Here is a 17872-nt window from a genome sequence, read left to right on the forward strand (position 1 = left end):
TTCCATATTTCCACCACCCTCTGGGTGATGCCCTCTAAACCACTTACGCCTCACCTATGCCCTCTGTTCTTGGTACAACTTTATAAAACATAGGTTAGGCCACAAATGGAATATTGTATGCAATTCTGGTCGCCACACTATCAGAAGGATGTAATTGCACCGGAGAGGGTGGAGAGGAGATTGAGCAGAGGAGGCTGAGGGGGTAGACAAAATTATGAGAGGCATAGATAGGGTAGATCGTACCTCTGCCATGGGGAAATAAATCTTACTATCTACCCAATCTATACCTCTCATAATTTTGTATATCTCTATCAGATCCCCTCTCAGCCTCTTCTGCTCAATCTCCTCTGTACCCTCCCCAGTACAATCACATCCTTCTGATAGTGTGGCAACCAGAACTGCATACTATATTCCATCTGTAACCCAACCAATGTTTGACAAAGTTGTACCAAGACCTCCGTGCTCCTATATTCTATGCCACAGCTAAAGATAGCAAGCATTCCATATGCCTTTTTCATCACCCTATTTATCTATGTTGCCACTTTCAGAGGTCTATGGACTTGTACACCAAGGTTCCTTTGTTTTTTAATTGCCTTTTGGAAATCCAAATACACAACATCTACTGGTTCCCCTTTATCCACCATCCATATTACATCCTCACAGCAATTTCATAAATTTGTCAAACATGGTTTCTCTTATACAAAAACATGTCCTCTCTGCTGATGGTAATATGATTTCCTAAATGCCCTGCTACCACCTCCTTAATAATGGATTCTACCATTTTCCCAATGACAAATGTTAGACTAACTCATCTATAGTTTCCTGCTTTATGTCTCCCTTCTTTCTTGATCAGGGATGTTACATAATTTGCCAAAGCTTCCAGTATCCTCACAATAAATGGTCACTCTTCAATATAAGCCCCAATAGCTTCTATGCTTCTGCACTGTGAGTCTCAGTCAGTTGAATCTCCCCTTATTCTTTCTCTTCTGATTTAATTGTCCTCCTACCTCTTTATCAACAGGGAATGGGTCATCTTTCAATCACAAATATGTAATATGAGCAAACCTACAAAGGAGAAAGAATTAAAATATGGTACTTTTTCCCAACTCAATATGTGAAGTTAATCTTTAGCCACAAGCTCTGTTCCAGAATGTGCTATTTTTATATCTGTGCTGTGCAACCTCCATCTATGAACTGGCTCACCCTTTTGTAGCAGATCTAAATATAATTTTAAGATCTCATATCTAAATATAGTGCCGTAATATGTCAGACACTGTAACGCCCAATAATGGTAAATGGTAGGATTTACTGTTGATACAATTAAAACATTAATATGTGTGAATGTTAAACTTAAAAGCACAATTAAAATATTAAGCTCCATTTTACTGTAACACAATTTAAAATCAGACAATGTTGCGCAGTGGACATGGGAAACATTACTCCAATAGATTTCATTTTATCCTATTTGCAAAATATTTGGAAGTATTTTGTGCAGATTATGGATCTCTCATGTATTCTAAGCTTTCTTAGGCCTTCTGTCTATGTAAAAAACACACTATTAATGACGATCAAGTTATCAGCTGTCAAATAGGATCTCTGTTCAGAGTGACGGACAATTCCATGTGGAGCAGCAACAGACAGCCAGATCATGTAACTTCAGCCTTGGATACTTTGCAAGGAGTCACCTTCCAGTGAAAGGGAAGGACAACGCGAACTGACGGGTAACATTGAACTTGTTTTTGTCCATTTTAAGATATCTTTTTCATGGAAAAATGTTTTGAGTTTTCATATGCAGAATTGATTAAAACATTGCAATGCTTCTTTCCGTATGGTGGTTGTAATGATTAGAATCTTCAGCATTCACAAGTGTGTTCAGTGTTAGCTAACTTTCTATACACTGCTTAGGGTGTCCTCTCTGTAAAATGTCTTAGAATATAGTTTTATAAATTTCAAACACACTAATTCTGCACTGTCGATCTGGGGTCTGTCTCAGACCTTCTCAGATGATCATGTCAATGAGAAAAGCACAATTCTTAAGGAATGGCACTGTGCCACCACAGTGGAAAGTCTACTACACGGCCAATTTGGGGTAAACGTGACACTAAAAAGAGCTAGGTTTGGGTTAATTGGAGATAGGCATTGCTAATATATGCTCCAGACTAAAGTATTCCACTTCAGTAGCATTGCTCTATTATTAGAATGGGTTATATTACACAAAGAATGTCGATGTCTGCGAGAATCACTTGTGGCAAGATTTGATGTGAGAATTGCAATGTGAAAATATGCAAGAGATCTGCCAGTATGGTTTGCCAGATCTGGACATTTTCGGATTGGTTGATACTTGCTACTTTTTAAGGATGATTGATGGTGCTTTTTGGGAATATAACGAGGATAATTCAGAGTCTCGTCAGCTTTGAGGAAATCATCCGCGGTGACTTTACCTTTTCATTGCTGCAGGGATAGAGCAAGTAGAATTGGTTTCTTACTAGTGAGGAATGTTTTTCAGTTGAAACATATATATCTGGACAGTTCACATTCCATGCACGTCTTCTAACATGGATTTTAAATTCAATTAAAAGCTAAAATGACCATCAGAAGAGTGGAAAATGGGCAACACCAATTCATTAATTGGGAGGTTTTAGCCCAGGCCGCCCAACAGAAGCTGGTTGGGAAGTTAAATTCAGTCACGGGCAGGGATTTTGTCAACCCATTGGAAACATGCTGGGAGGGAAAAGGGATGGGAAAATGTCGCTGAATGGTGTCAGGGAGCAAACCTTATGCCTATTATGAACAAATGAGAAGAAGTGAACTGGCTCCTGTCCATTCAACCTCCTCGGATATGCCTTTTCCAAATCAGAACATATTTAATCTGTGAGTAATCAGAGGCATCATACAAGGTTTTCCTGAGTCAACGAAAGTGCAAATTTATAAATCACTAAACCCCGGAAATATAATAAAAACACACTTTGCCCTCATGCAGTCATTCCTCATACCCCATCCCCCTTGTTCACACACACACACACACCCCTACACACAAACACGCAATTAAGTGTCCTTAGATTATTTTGAGGCATAGATTTTAAACACTGTGGTCAATGTAGGTTAATTGGTTTCTTTGGATGTGATCAGATGTAGAAGATGTTGCAAATACTTTGACATCTCAGTTCACTGGTAGGTTTCTGGTAGCGTTAGCTTCTTGAACCGCCAGGCACACTTTTTCCAAAAGAGAGGGAGAGAGAGCAGCCTTCAACCTGTTTCCTTTGCTGAAGACTTTCTGGACATTACCTGTGAAATGTGCAATCTCTTTCTAGTGGCTGGCAATCTTGCCTTGAAATACTTCACCCATCCTGTATTTCTGAGGGGTATTGGGTGGGTCTGTCCATGCCAGCTAAAGTTTCAATATCCAATATTTTGCATTTTTAATGAGTTTTGATAGGTGTCTGTATTATAGGAAATGTGCCTCTTTCCATCCCCCTGAGGGTGATTTGGTTGTTTCTCATCTTTACCTGGGAATGTAGCCTTGCATTTTTAAACAATTTGTCTCCGTCTCAGTTCAAATTGTGAAAGTTCCAGTCAATTGAAAGTTGAAAAATCAATAGAAAGAGGCATAGACTTGTGCCATACCCCCAGGAAATATTATCAGAGTCAGGAATGACATATACTCAACTTTCTGCTGACAGGAGGAGGACAACTAATTTACAAATTTACTAATTTACCCAATTAACCTAATTCACCTAATTTACCCAATTGTTAGACATTTTCCCACTGGCACTTTTCCAGCTCAGCGCAGCCTTTTGTCACATGGAGAGGCTACCAGAAGTTTGGAAATGATTTCCTGATGGTTTCCCAGGATAGGGAAGAGGGGCTTTCGTTCCTAAAGGTTCCATACTCCAAAGAGGGGCTGTCACCTGCAGCAATAAATGTTCCTGTGGCCTTCCTGGCCTTGACACAACTCCTGGTGGTGTTACCCCTCTGAGCACATGGGTCTGCCTGCCTGAACCTGGTGCTTCAATGTGTAGGAGTCCTGATGGTCTTCTTGCAGCTTTAGCAGTGTCAAGCACTATTGGTGGTGCTACTTAGACTGTAGTGTTGCCACCCAGACAGCTGTCTACCCTTAAATAGATAACAGTCATGGTGCTGGCCTCTTGATTGGCTGCTGCCAGGAAGGTTGTTGCTGCGGTCTCGCTGCCCTCCCATGTGAACTCTCGACTCACATCAGGAATTACCTTGTGGCAGCAGAATCCCAGCCCTGGTGTTTTATCAAACGTTTCAACTTTAACCTGCCCTATCCATCAGGCAAGAAGGACAGTAGCCAGAAACAAGCAGGACTTTTCTTCAAACATGTAGATCAGGCTTAAATCAATATGGTCCGACTGCTATTTTAACCCTAAACCTGAAAGGGGATGGCAGATATGATTTTACCAGCAGGTTAACCTCGCAGCAAGAGAAACCAGGGCCAGAAGAGGGCCAACTAAATAAATCCTTATTTTGATTTTTATAACTTTCCTTATTGGGTGAGGAGGGCTCACCCGTGACTTATCTGTGTGCCAGGCACCATGCCTTTGATCTCTGGCCTCTTGCCACACAACATTGCGGGGCTTGTGGTGTTTGTCACCCCATCTCCCCATTAACCTCCACCCACCATCACCTGTTGTTACCAGGCTCTGGCCAGGGCAAATGTAATGCCCAGACATCATTCCCATGTGCTTGCTCAGCAACCTGCCCAAAACCAACAGGAAGTGGCAGCTGGGTGCAATGTTAACAAAGAACAAAGAATTGTACAGCACTGGAACAGGCCCTTGGGCCCACTCATCTTAAAATCAGGCTTTAATGTCTCGCTCTATTTTTTCTAAAACAATAGTTATGTGGCAGAATTAATTTCCAGCTAGGTTTCTGGTAATTTTTATAAACAGGTGGCCTTCTGATATAGATCCTATGTCATTAATTCTTTTACTCTTGATACTAAGATTAAATGCTCCTGCCAACTATAATGCCTGATGGACAACTTTCTTTGAAGCTGGTTTGTCAAGGGGCTCTCTGGATATTTTTATCCACATTCCATGCAGCACTGCACATTGTTGGCAGCAGTTTGACATTCCTCCTAGCAACTTGGCTTTGACACTAGCAAAGTGGATGAAACCATCCTCTCTGGGTTAGAAGATTGGAAACTTGCCTCCTGAGTCTAATCAGGGCTAAGGCTGAGAAAATGATGAATACTGCTGCAGCGTCGAGATGCCATCCTTTGCAGAAAACATGAAGCCAAGACCTTGGGCGGGATTTTCCGGCCGCATTCGCCCCAAATCCCGAAAATCCCGTCCGAGGTCAACAGGTCTTTGCATGGTCCACATCCCGCCCGCTACGATTCACATGGCAGGCGGGGTGGGAAAATTCCCCCCCTTGTCACTTCCAGAGATTCAAGATGTAAAGAACAGCAAGTTCACTTTGAGTCCAAACAACATTTCAACTGCTATCAATAGTTTCAAATTAACCAGTTTAAAGAGTGCGTGAGATCTTGCTGTGTGTAAAACAGTGATCTATTTGTTTGCGTAATAACCAATCATTGCAACGGAAATGGCCCCGATTTTGATTGGGGTGGCATTTTGCGGTACGGTGAGGAGTTATTGTCAGGAAACTAAGAAGGATGGGTTCCGCCAGATGCCACGGAGTATTAACTCGATGAAAATGGTACTTCTTTAAAAACAGATTCTCCACCCAAAAGCCAGTCTGATTGATAAGCGTGGCTGCCAGTCGGGTGGGGAGTGTTGTGTTTTATAATGATATAAAAGCACCAATCACTCATAAGTGATTGGGTAAACACATTATGGATTCATTTATTAAGGCAATGATTTTCCCGAATGAAATCTAAGTGCTGCTGCCAGCGCCTCCTGCTGGCCTGGCAGCGCTACTGAGGTGGGATTCAACTACTTCAAAAGTGAAAAAACTGCTCCCACAAGAATCACGCTGGACCAAAATTAACTAGGAGTGTGAGGCTCTCGAATTGGCGGTCAGCTGTTCAGTTGACACTCAAGAATACTTCCATCTCTTCCTTCTTTGAGAACAACTGAAGGAAAAATAACAGAGGTCCATGTTGACAGTGCACTCTCCACCTGTTGGAATCGCGGTGCGTGCACAAAATCCGGAGAATGCGATTCACGCTGTCGAATTTCCGAGTTCCTGTCTTACCGATCCCTCACTGGTGGCGTGCATGAGACACGATGCAGGATTGCAGAAAGCTCATTTTCCTATATTAGCATGTCATTAGCGAGCACTCTCTTTGGGACTTCCCTCCTCACTGGATATTCAGCATTTCCAGCACGACATCACACCAGCGCCATTTACAAAGTCTGCTTTAAGACAGCATGGATGATTGACTGTTTTACTCCTTGATGTCTGGGGCTGGAGGTGTGTCGTTCACAGGGTGGGGTGGTGCCAGATGGGCTGGAGACCCTCAGGTTATCCTGGCCAGAGTGCCCATGGCTGTATACCTGCCGATCCTCTTATCTTTGGGTTCCCAGCGGCCTCTGTGCTCCTCCATGGGTTGGAGGGGCAGCTGGACTGAGATCCAGAAGGTGAAGGATGACCAGGCCCAAGGGCACATCATCGGCAAGAGGCTCCACAGATTCCTGGGCTCCGGCATCCCTCTGAGCGCTAGTTCCCTAGGAAGTCCCTGCCTCCGCCTGCTGTGGATTGTCAGCTGTGAGGTGCTCACCGATGACTGATCCAGAAGTCTGCCTCCTTATTGGATCCAGCGAGGTGAGTATCTGTGCTGGTGCTGGGTTGACAGCTGTGAACCCTCTTCAATGGTGGGGTCGGAGATGTCTGCCTCTGAGCTGCTGGAGTCTGGTGGGTCTAGGGGCGGGAGGATGGTGGGCCTATTCCAGTGGTCAATCTGTAAGAGAAGGCACATAGCATCAGTGCATTACAGGGGATAAAGAGGGAACATTGATTACTCATCTGAGACTTGAGGAATGACAGCATTTGTGTTGAGGATTTTCACGTTTCTCTGCTTCCCCCACTTCACAGCAGCGCTGGCGCGTGCTTTTCCCTCCTCGGCCTGGTCAGGGGCTTGTTTCTCAAAACATGTGAGGGTTCTCAGCTTGGGTGTGGCTCCAGCTGGCTGTGCCCACTGATGCCTGTTGTGGTTGAGTTTGTCCTGCAATGACACAGGGAGAGTGTAGTTTCTTGAAAGAAAATGCAGTGTTTAAAAAATGGGCCGGCCAAACAGGTGTGGTAAAAAGAGGAAGCACTTCAGGCTTAATGGAGCATGAACTGATTGTACCAACAACGAACTGTTTGATTTTAGCTTTGAGCAGCTAAGGAACCCATCAGTTCATGGTGTAAATAAGCCGCAGCAAATCCCCTCTTTGGTCTGCTCTGGAGCTATCAGTTCCAAGAGCTTTCAGATTGCTGGGGCTCATTCAATTTAGAAACGAGGATCTCCTGAGGGAAATTGAATGCTCCCATCCACCAAAACACTTGAGTTTTCAGAATTGGTGGGGCTTGAGAGAGAAAGCAAGGGGATCTCCCTGGTGAAACTGACAGCCCCTGTCACTCAAAACACTTCTAAGGGGTCTGGTAGTACTTGGGACTTCTGAAATCAACCATGGGGAATCCTTACTATAAAAAAGAGTGCTGCTGTGATTCTGAAGGCTTCCAGGTTTTCAAGGGACATGGATTTTAATGAGACAAGGCCACTTCAAAGTTTTTACAGAATACAGACAATAATCAAGATTTTTAGAAGAAGGTGCCTAAAATCACCTTCCTAACAGTGATTTCCACATTTTCTAGGGCAACTAGAAGATGTCCAGCCATGAGAGCCCCATCCTGACAGAGAACTCTGAGGTTAACCACTTCTCCCCAGCCTGAACTTTCCTACAACTCCCAGGTCCCTTGAAAATCCTCCTTCGGCCAGGCTCAGAGGAGCCGATGGGCAGTACTTAACTCCAAGCTCCACCTTGGAGTCCACGGCACCTAGTCCCCAATTGTCAGGACTATGAGAGATTGGCACCCGCAGGACTTCCAGCTTTGCGGGGCAGGGGGTGGGGGGGAGGGGGGCGGGGGAGGTGGGAATGCATACTGGGAGGGCTGAACACCCGGCCTCAACCCCAGGAATGACATTCAAATGTATTTAAATCTGTTGTTATCAGGGGTGTACCTGCTCTGGATGAGAACCTGATTGGGCCAAGTGCAGTGATTGACGCCCGGTGAAAATCCCGATTTGGCCCCCTTTCCCGATTCTATGGACCACTGGGAATCCCGGCTGGGGTTAGCCAGAGAATCGCCCCCTTAGACTAGGGACATATTAATAGCTATAAGAAGGCTTAATAACATCAACAGCAGAACTGTGTGTGCTGTGTTCTGTTCACAGCCCAAAGTGAAACTGAGACTGGATCACATGACACATTTCCCTTCTAGTGACGTATTGCTGCTCTCCCTTAAAGGCGTATTGCAACATTCCCCTTTCTTTTTAAAGATACTTTCTCTCCCACCCTCCAATACCCTTCCAAAGAAATATAACTATTTACAATGCACGTGGACAAATAATTCAGGTGGCGAGATGGTATCTATGTTTTCCACAAAGAACAAAGAAAACAAAGAAAGGTACAGCACAGGAACAGGCCCTTCGGCCCTCCAAGCCTGTGCCAGTCATGATGCCCTAACTAAACCAAAAAAAATCCCTGTCCTTACTCAGTCTGTATTCTTCTATTCCCTCCCTATTCATGTGCCCGTCCAGATACCTCTTAAATGTTGCTAATGTGCCTGCTTCCACCACATCTCCCGGCAGTGCATTCCAAGATGGTGTGAAACATATATTCAGTGCTCTTTGATTCATTGTGTATCGTGTCATTTGCCAACTTGTCATCCCTTGCATGTGTATGTTACTGATGGGATATTGGACAGCCATTCTCATTGCGTGAAGGCATCCACAGTATACAGTCTGTTTGGATCAGTGCACAGCTCTTTGTAGCTGCATCACCCTTCGTCCTACTACACGGCTGCTGCCAATGGCCTTGTCTACCACATGCCATGGCAGCATTGTCAGAGAGCTGGGCATTTCCTTGGTGTATGTAGAAGGCCAAACCCTCTGAATGTCTTACTAGTTTTGGGTGTTCTTTCAAGTGTATCAATAATTGAAGTTGTGTTTAGGACCTGCAAACTTCATTGACCTGCAAGTATCACTTCATACATACATCTATCCTTGAGTAGCAGCTATACATTTTGGGCTTGTCTAGCAGGTCTATCTGGAGTGCTTCCATGGGAATGGATACAATCACCAACGCAGCATTTCTGTCTCCAGCTCTGCATTTGAAAAATCACCCTTTTCTCTGCATCTGCTGACAAAGTGGTCCATGGATTGTTTCAGTTGTTGAAATGAACTCTAGTCGATGAATGGGGAAGTTTAACTGATTCAGGTGCAGTCTTCCAATGCACTCCATAATCTTTGGGGATCCTTTAGCTCTTCTTCAGTTAATCCTGATGTGTTCAGCCTGTGTAGACCTTCATTCCCAATTGCTAGGTAATTTTTTAATGGTTTGATGGTCTGGTTCGGACACACTCGAGTCAATAAACCATAGCTCTGTACACTGTTTAAACATTTTGGGAGGTAGGTCAGCTGCATCCCAAATTCAAACTGGGGAATTTTGTGGATATTCTGAAAATATCCCTTTGACTTTCCTTCTCCTTGTTTTATTCAATTCATTGTTCAGCAACCTCTGAAGCCCCCCGTTATAATCATAACCTTCTTTAGCCTGCTGTTATAACTTTTTATTGTTTGATCCTCCCTCGCTCACTATCGATCCGGGCTATACCCTGGTCACCTGCCGCTCCCTATTGAGCTATCCTGCTGCTGGTCCTCTCAATGCCTTGTCCCACTCACCAAACTGACAGATTACATGCTGAAATCTCACCGCAAAGAATCCATCTGCTTTCCAGCTCTTTATCTGAGCACTCTCCCAGCCGATGTCTTCAAAGCTCTTCTGCACAGTCACCATGCTGCAATTTCAATGCTCTCCAACATTGCAAACTCATTGCAGTGTGACCGAAATATCAAGGATTGTCTCATCCCATGTGGCACCATCTAAGGCTGTTCACCATGTTGTATCTGTACTTAATCCTGCTGCCAGGCTGCTTGATCACTGCTGAAAACCATGTTGTGTTTTTATCAATGATACAAAAGCACCAGTCATTCATAAATTATTCATAAATGCAACACAATCAGACAAAATATGACACTGAGCCACATAAGAAGATGCTTTGGTTACTGAAATCTTCATCAAAGAGGTTGGTTTAAAGGAACAATATAAAGGGGGGCAGGGGTAGAAGAATGGGAGGCAGTTTAGGGAAGAAATACCAGAGCTCAGGACACAGACAGTTCAGAATTGGTTTACAATGTAAGATTAATGCTCTCTCTACTCACATTGTTTGTACCTTTAAGACTTGATTAGCTGTAAAGACTCACATTCCAATCATTATTCATGTAAATTGAGTTTGTGGCTTTGTGCCCTGTTTGTAATCAGAACTCCCACCCACCTGACGAAGGGACAGCCTGTTCTGAAAGCTAGTGGCTTTTGCTACCAAATAAACCTGTTGGACTTTAACCTGGTGTTGTTAAACTTCTTACTGTGTTTACAATGTAAGAACCAGGCCTGTGCCCCTCTGTTCACTTCAGGCCCAGTATTCTTCAACATAATCTGCCTGGCTTGTGCCAAGCCAACAGTGGGGAAGTCAGCCCTGTTGAGTTTTGATATATTAGCTGTGTCCAGCTGAGTCTGCACCAGTCAATAGGCTTTTCCATAATGATGCCCATCCTCTGTTCAGGTCCCTGCCCCTCAGTTCATACCCCATTGTTAAATTTTCCTCTGCAATTTGATATCACACCGTGTGATGATAGAAACTAGGAAGTTATGTTAAACCAATATAAAACACATTTGGAGGATTGTGTCCAATTTTGCATTTCACACTTTACGGAGGACATGAAGACTTTGGAGAGGGTGCAGGACAGATGTACTAGAATGGTTCCAGGGATGAGGAATTAGAGTTATGTGGATAGGCTGGAGAATTGGGACTGTTCTCAGAACAGAAAAGTTCTGAACAGAAAAGAGGAGATTTGACAGAGACCTTTAAAATCGTAAAGTGTTTACTTGGAGAGAAATTGTTTACAATGGCTGAAGGGTTGATGACATGAGGACATGTTTTTTTCAATGCAATGAATAGCAACTGTTTGGAATGCACTTTCCTGTGGGGGTGGTGGAAACATATTCAAAACAAAATTGTAGGGATATGGGAAAAGAGCCAGGAAGTGGGACTGACTGAATTGCTCTTTGAAGGATGTTTGAAGGATGTTCTTTATAGGGGCGGCACGGTAGCACAGTGGTTAGCACTGCTGCTTCATAGCTCCAGGGTCCTGGGTTCGATTCCCGGCTCGGGTCACTGTCTGTGTGGAGTTTGCACATTCTCCTCGTGTCTGCGTGGGTTTCCTCCGGGTGCTCCGGTTTCCTCCCACAGTCCAAAGATGTGCGGGTTAGGTTGATTGGCCAGGTTAAAAATTGCCCCTTAGAGTCCTGAGATGTGTAGGTTGGAGGGATTAGCGGGTAAATATGTGGGGGTAGGGCCTGGGTGGGATTGTGGTCGGTGCAGACTCGATGGGCCGAATGGCCTCCTTCTGCACTGTAGGGTTTCTATGATCTATGATTCTATGAACCAACCCAGGTGCATTGGCCTGAATTGCCTCATTCCGCATTTCAATATTTATTGAATCTATAAGAGATTTTGTCAAATCACCATGATGTTCTTTATAAATCTGTGTTGATTCTCTTTAAGGAAAGTTTACAAGAAAGTAAAATGTGTTTCTATTACTGCGAATTTGAATATCTTGCATTAAATGTTTATATTTCTCTTATAGGTCACTTGGATCAGAGCCTGGTTGTCACAGTGAAAATGATATTCAAACGACTCATCTGGCTGGTGGCTTTGGTTGGGCTGGGCTGTTCTGATGAGACCACTGTTGAACCAGATGTCACTGAAGCCAAATCTAACAATGACGTCACTGAGCCTGAAGCTCCAGAAACCGCTCCGCAAGAGCCCCCCAAAATAATTCAAGGTTGTCCAAACTGGATGGCAGGAATACCTGGCAGCCCCGGCCATAATGGTTATCCTGGCAAACCAGGCAGAGATGGTCGTGATGGTGCAAAAGGAGAAAATGGGGAAACAGGTAATGCTTGAAAACGGATATTAACAACTTGTCAGCATAAATGGAAACCAGCATTGCAGAAACTATTTGCAGAAACTGGCAAATTATTTTTCTCTCTTCGAAGATCTGCATTGAGAATTCTTTGGCACTTGCTTTGCAGCACCATTTAATCTTTAAAAAGTATATATTTTAGCCTTTGAATTAATTGCACTGAGATTATGGTCAGAGCTTTACACTTCCGCTGACCCCAACTTAAAATTTTCCTCCCATTCACTTTAATGAACTAAACGTCACAGGGTGAGAAAAGTGGGAGAGGTTGACAGATTAGTTTCACATTTCCTGTTGATGAACCTTTAGCTTGGATTACATCCTCTATTAGTTAAATATTCATGTTTCAATCTTGTCCAGTTTATCCATTCCTTTCTCTATTACATTGATAATGTTGGCACCACTATTTGGCATCTACCTGATCAAGAGTTGATTGACTATACTTCCCATTTCCACATATCTGTCACCGTTCTGTGATTCATTTCTGACTCTTCCCACCTTGGGTCTCTTCCCTTTATCCAACCTTCGCCTTCACCATCCTACCACCTGTGCCAGTGGGTCTTTCAGAGACATCTATTACTTTCACAAATTTATGGATTACTCCACCTTCCAGAAAGATTACAGCCCTTTCTCCCAAGTTCCCAATTTCTATCATATTTGCTGTAAATGGTGTATTTTACACACCAGAATGTCTCCTTCTGAGCCTGTATAGTTTATTATTATGCCAAGTATTGGATTCACCCATTGGCTAAATGAGTGGGGAGGTCAGCGTGTGTGATGGAAAGAACATGCAGTTATATGGCCCAGATTTTGCTAGAGTAATGAAGGTGAAATGGTTAGCATTGATCATCAATACTTTCCTGAAATTGACAGCAACTTCTGGAGTCCACGAACTTTCAGTTAAACATGGAAAATCCAGAAGTTACTGTCAGTGATTCTACATTTATCCAAAGGATGCCCTGTTGTTCACCCACAGTCTGCAATCGGTTAGAAACTACTGAACTGACACAAACTTGTCCCTTAATGCTATTAGTCGTGCTATAATAACCTTTGAGAAAGTTACAACCTGTTGAATGTGATGTAGTCTGCCTTTTAACAGCATATAACAATCTATGAATGGTATGTTTTGTCTGCAGAGCTCACAAGAAACCATACCTTTCACTGTATCCCAATACATGTGACAATAATAAATCAAATCAAATCATAATGAGAGTTGAGTAGCCTCAGTGGCTTTGAAAAATTAGTTTTATATCTTTGTACTGTCAAGTTCCTATACTATAAAAGATCCCACATATTTATATTTATTTAAATGTTGTTTATGATATTCCATCTTCTGTCTTAACCACATACATATGGTCCAATTTTCATTCCACCCTCAGTAAAATGATATCAAAAGTTGAAAATTAATAAACGCATTTTACTTCCTGGGTGGGAGATTACTTCACTGTGATTGGTTGCTTATCTTTGTTGGCTGGACACTGAAGACTATCAAACTAATGTTGTGAAAGATTAAATCCAGGCACAGTGATCACTAAATCTTTGTGGCAGATTTCTTTGAGGTTAATGGCAATTGCTGTTGCTTCACTGCAGACCGAAAAATCCAAACCTTTTACAGTGTTTTAGGATGTTCTAAAAAAAATTAATTGCTTTACGGCCAATGAGTTGTTTCTTAATGTGCAGTCACTGCTCTTTTGTAGCAACATGATATTCTGGCAGCACACAGTAAGGCTCCACAAATAGCAATATGAATGACCAGTTAATCCATCATTAGTGGTGTCGATTGAGAGAAGAATATTGGCCGGGGCTCTGGGTAATTTCCTATTCTTCTTCAAGTAATGCATGGGCTAATTAATATCCAATCCCTAACACTTACCTCACAGAATTTTGGATTGGGGAGATTATTAAAAAGGCTTGTTGTAAAAGGAACAAATGTTATTGATGTGATGAAAAGGATTGAGAATATATCAGAGCGAGCGTTGGTGTAAAAGACGATTAATCACATAATAAGGACTATAATAACTATGCAGGGTGCGGTGAGGACATAGCTGACCTGGTGGATTTTGCTTTGTAACATGTCAAGCCTGGAACAACAGCCCAGTCAATGTATTGAATGATTTGAACAGGGAAATGCTTTGTGAATTCTTTGTGTTCAATTTTTTAGCTTAATTTCCTTTTTTCCCCTTTTAATTCTTTCTTTCTTATTTGACTGGATCACGTATTTCTGTAAATACAAAATACTGCAGATGCTGGCTCTGAGGAAGTGTCATATGAACTCAAAACGTTACCTGTTTCTCTCTCCTCAGATGCTGCCACACCTGCTGAGTTTTTCCAGCGCTTTCTGCTTTTATTTCACTTATTTCTGTATTGTCTTCTTCCATTGAATATAATGGGAGTAGATCTGTATAAATGAATGTTTTGTTCCCTAGGGCTAGCTTTATTATTCTTTAATCTGTTTCTGATTGGGATCTCTGGTCTGGATTTGGTCCATTAACTTTTCCAGATAGAGTTCTACTGTTCTTGGACAACATGGTGCAAGGATTTTATATCTGATGTGTCTGTGTACAGTATGATGCCTTTTAGATGTTATGTTCTGTGTACTGTTCTTGTGCAGTTGTGGCTGGATACCTTTCAGCAGCCAACTCCATACAACTTAAAACAGATTCACATACTTTTCCTCATGGCTTATTGGATCACTGCACCATCTAATAAAGCACTGAGTTATGTTGATCTGGTTTAATTCCTTCACTATCCATTCTGAGTTCAGTCCGACAGCAGTAAAGGTATCACAATTGGCAACAAAGGCCGAAATCTGGGAAAACTTGATTCCAGGATTAGCACTCCTGCTTGCTGCCTAGTGGCACCTGCTGGAAACTGCACATCTGAGGCCCTTGAATGATTGGGCTTTGTCTGCATGTCCAGCTTGATTAAGAGTCATTCAACACTCGGGTGGCACGGTAGCACAGTGGTTAGCACTGCTGCTTCACAGCTCCAGGGTCCCGGGTTCGATTCCCGGCTCGGGTCACTGTCTGTGTGGAGTTTGCACATTCTCCTCGTGTCTGCGTGGGTTTCCTCCGGGTGCTCCGGTTTCCTCCCACAGTCCAAAGATGTGCGGGTTAGGTTGATTGGCCAGGTTGAAAATTGCCCCTTAAAGTCCTGAGGTGTGTAGGTTAGAGGGATTAGTGGTTAAAATATGTGGGGGTAGGGCCTGGGTGGGATTGTGGTCGGTGCAGACTCGATGGGCCGAATGGCCTCCTTCTGCACTGTAGGGTTTCTATGATTTCTATGACTCACTGGGGTAAATTTTCATCTCTTTGCATCAACGACAACCCGGTGGAGTAGATTGGCTGCTCGTTGTGGAGCCCATCGATTATCGTTCCAGTTCCATTGAAATCAAGTAATGAAAACTCTATAATGGGCAAAGTGATTTGCTCTACCAGAACACTGCCCATGCACAGAAGACAAAAATATACCCTACTCTCTGCTCACAAACTTGGGTTAGGAACTAAAGGGCACTTGGCAAAAATAGAACCATATTCTGGCACAGTCCATTACTACTCTCATTACTTGCCCAGGTCAGGTAGCAGAGATAAAATAGAACTGCATAACCACGATTTAATTCAATGAAAATACATCATTAAAATAGAAGATGATGGAGTGAATGATTTATAAATGTATAAATTGCAGAACTTTGTGTTTCCTGTGGTTTTAGGATTGCCAGGACCAAAAGGTGATGAAGGACAGCCTGGGGAAGCAGGTGTGAATGGAGAAGAAGGGCTTCCTGGACTGCCGGGACAAAAAGGAGAAAAGGGAGACAGTGGCTATTATTACCGCTCAGCATTCAGCGTGGGACTGACCACAAGAAACCCTGTCCCAAACATCCCCATCAAATTCTCCAAAATCTTCTACAATGATCAAAAACACTACAATGAAGAGACGGGCAAATTCACCTGTCCATATTCAGGGGTCTATTTCTTTTCATATCACATTACCGTTTATACGAAGGATGTTAAAGTTGGCCTGTACAAAAACAACAAGGTTATTATTTTTACTTATGATCAATTTCAGAATAATAATGTAGACCAAGCAGGAGGTTCTGTTGCAGTTCATTTGGATGAAGGGGATGAAGTGTGGTTACAAGTTTATGGAGACAATACATTTAATGGGATTTATGCTGACAACAATAATGATTCCGTGTTTACAGGATTCCTTCTGTACCCAGATTTGCATTAAACAAGTATTATTACCATGCTCCGAATACCATTACACAATGTTCATTGACATTAGTTTAAGTTTGTCACCACTGATGATTTTTTTTTCCAATTATGAGTTTAAAACACTAACCAAGTAGAAAATAATAGTTAAACAATTTGCTTGTTTGTTATGGGTCAGCAATCCCCATTATACATGCAGTTTTCACATACTTTCCTGATAAGGCTGTCAATGAATAACTGAATAAATCAGATATTTAACTAAGAATGATTATCAATATTGACTTTTTAATCCTTCAAGTCTGCGTATGAAGTTATAAACTGAAATTCCTGGCTGTGTATCACAAGCACAGTAAAAGTAGCAACATGAACTGTAAGTGAGTCAGCCACATTTCAGGGATTATTACAGACATACACAGTAAAGATAGAAACAGCAGCAGTGTTTCACTTATTAATAGTTCTGGTTGTAAAGTTAATAGCCATGGCTACAGAAGAGGTTAAATATTCATTACAGATGAAATTCACCTCAGAATTTCATATCAATATCTATGAAGTTGGTCACCATCAATAAAGTTCTTATTCACAAAACGCCTGGAAATGTTATGAAATTATGAATTGAAATGAAAAACTAGTTTAATTCAGTGAAAACATATCACCTCTGCAGCACGGTGGCACACTGGTTAGCACTGCTGCCTCTCAGAACAAAGTACAAAGAACAGTACAGCACAGGAAACAGGCCCTTCAGCCCTCCAAGCCTGTGCCGCTCATTGGTCCAACTAGACTATTTGTTTGTATCCCTCCATTCCCAGACTGCTCATGTGACTATCGAGGTATTGAACCTGGGTCGCTGAACAGCGTCAGTGACCCAGGTTCAATCCTGGCCTCGGGTCACTGTGTGTGTGAAGTTTGTACATGCTCCCTGTGTCTGCGTGGGTTTCCTCCAGGTGCTCTGGTTTTCTCTCAGACTCCAAAGATGTGTCGGTTAGGTTTGATTAGCCATGTTAAATTGGTCCTTAGTGTCGGGGGCACTAGGATAAATATGTGGGGTTACAGGGATGGAGGCTGGATGGGATTGCAATCAGTGCAGACTTGATGGGTCAAATGGGCTCCTTCTGCACTGTCGGGATTCTATAATTCTATAATTATGTAAGTACATAAACTGCCAGGACATAATGGGGAAAAGTGAGACAGCGGCTATTATTATTGCTCAACATTCTGTGTGGAACTGACCACAAGAAATCCTGTGCCAAATAACTCTATCAAACTCTCGAAAATCTTCTAAAATGATCAAAAACGCTACAACCATATGAATGACCAGTTACTCCATCATTGATCTTGATTGCAAAAAGAATATTGGCTGGGGCTATGGGTGAGTTCCTGTTTTTCTACAGGTAATGTCATTAATATCAAATCTCGAACATTCACC

At 42.6% G+C, this 17872-nt stretch overlaps 1 protein-coding gene across 1 annotated transcript; it reads left to right on the top strand.

Moving 5' to 3' along the window:
• Positions 1–1602: 1602 nt before the first annotated feature.
• On the top strand, positions 1603–16714 carry adipoqb (adiponectin, C1Q and collagen domain containing, b). The gene is made up of 3 exons (XM_078209057.1): positions 1603–1721; positions 11903–12211; positions 15948–16714. The coding sequence occupies exons 2-3, from the start codon at positions 11938–11940 to the stop codon at positions 16466–16468; spliced, it is 795 nt and encodes a 264-aa protein (XP_078065183.1). The 5' UTR covers positions 1603–1721; positions 11903–11937; the 3' UTR covers positions 16469–16714.
• The last annotated feature ends 1158 nt before the right edge of the window (positions 16715–17872 follow it).

The sequence above is a fragment of the Mustelus asterias genome, chromosome 3 (genome assembly GCF_964213995.1).
Source record: "Mustelus asterias chromosome 3, sMusAst1.hap1.1, whole genome shotgun sequence".
Classification (NCBI taxonomy): domain Eukaryota; kingdom Metazoa; phylum Chordata; class Chondrichthyes; order Carcharhiniformes; family Triakidae; genus Mustelus; species Mustelus asterias.

Excerpts from the sequence above, each read along its gene's own strand:
- adipoqb (XM_078209057.1), top strand. The coding sequence starts at position 11,938 with ATGATATTCAAACGACTCATCTGGCTGGTGGCTTTGGTTGGGCTGGGC. Across the intron at positions 12,212-15,947 it reads AGGAGAAAATGGGGAAACAG|GATTGCCAGGACCAAAAGGT; the intron begins GTAATGCTTGAA and ends CTGTGGTTTTAG.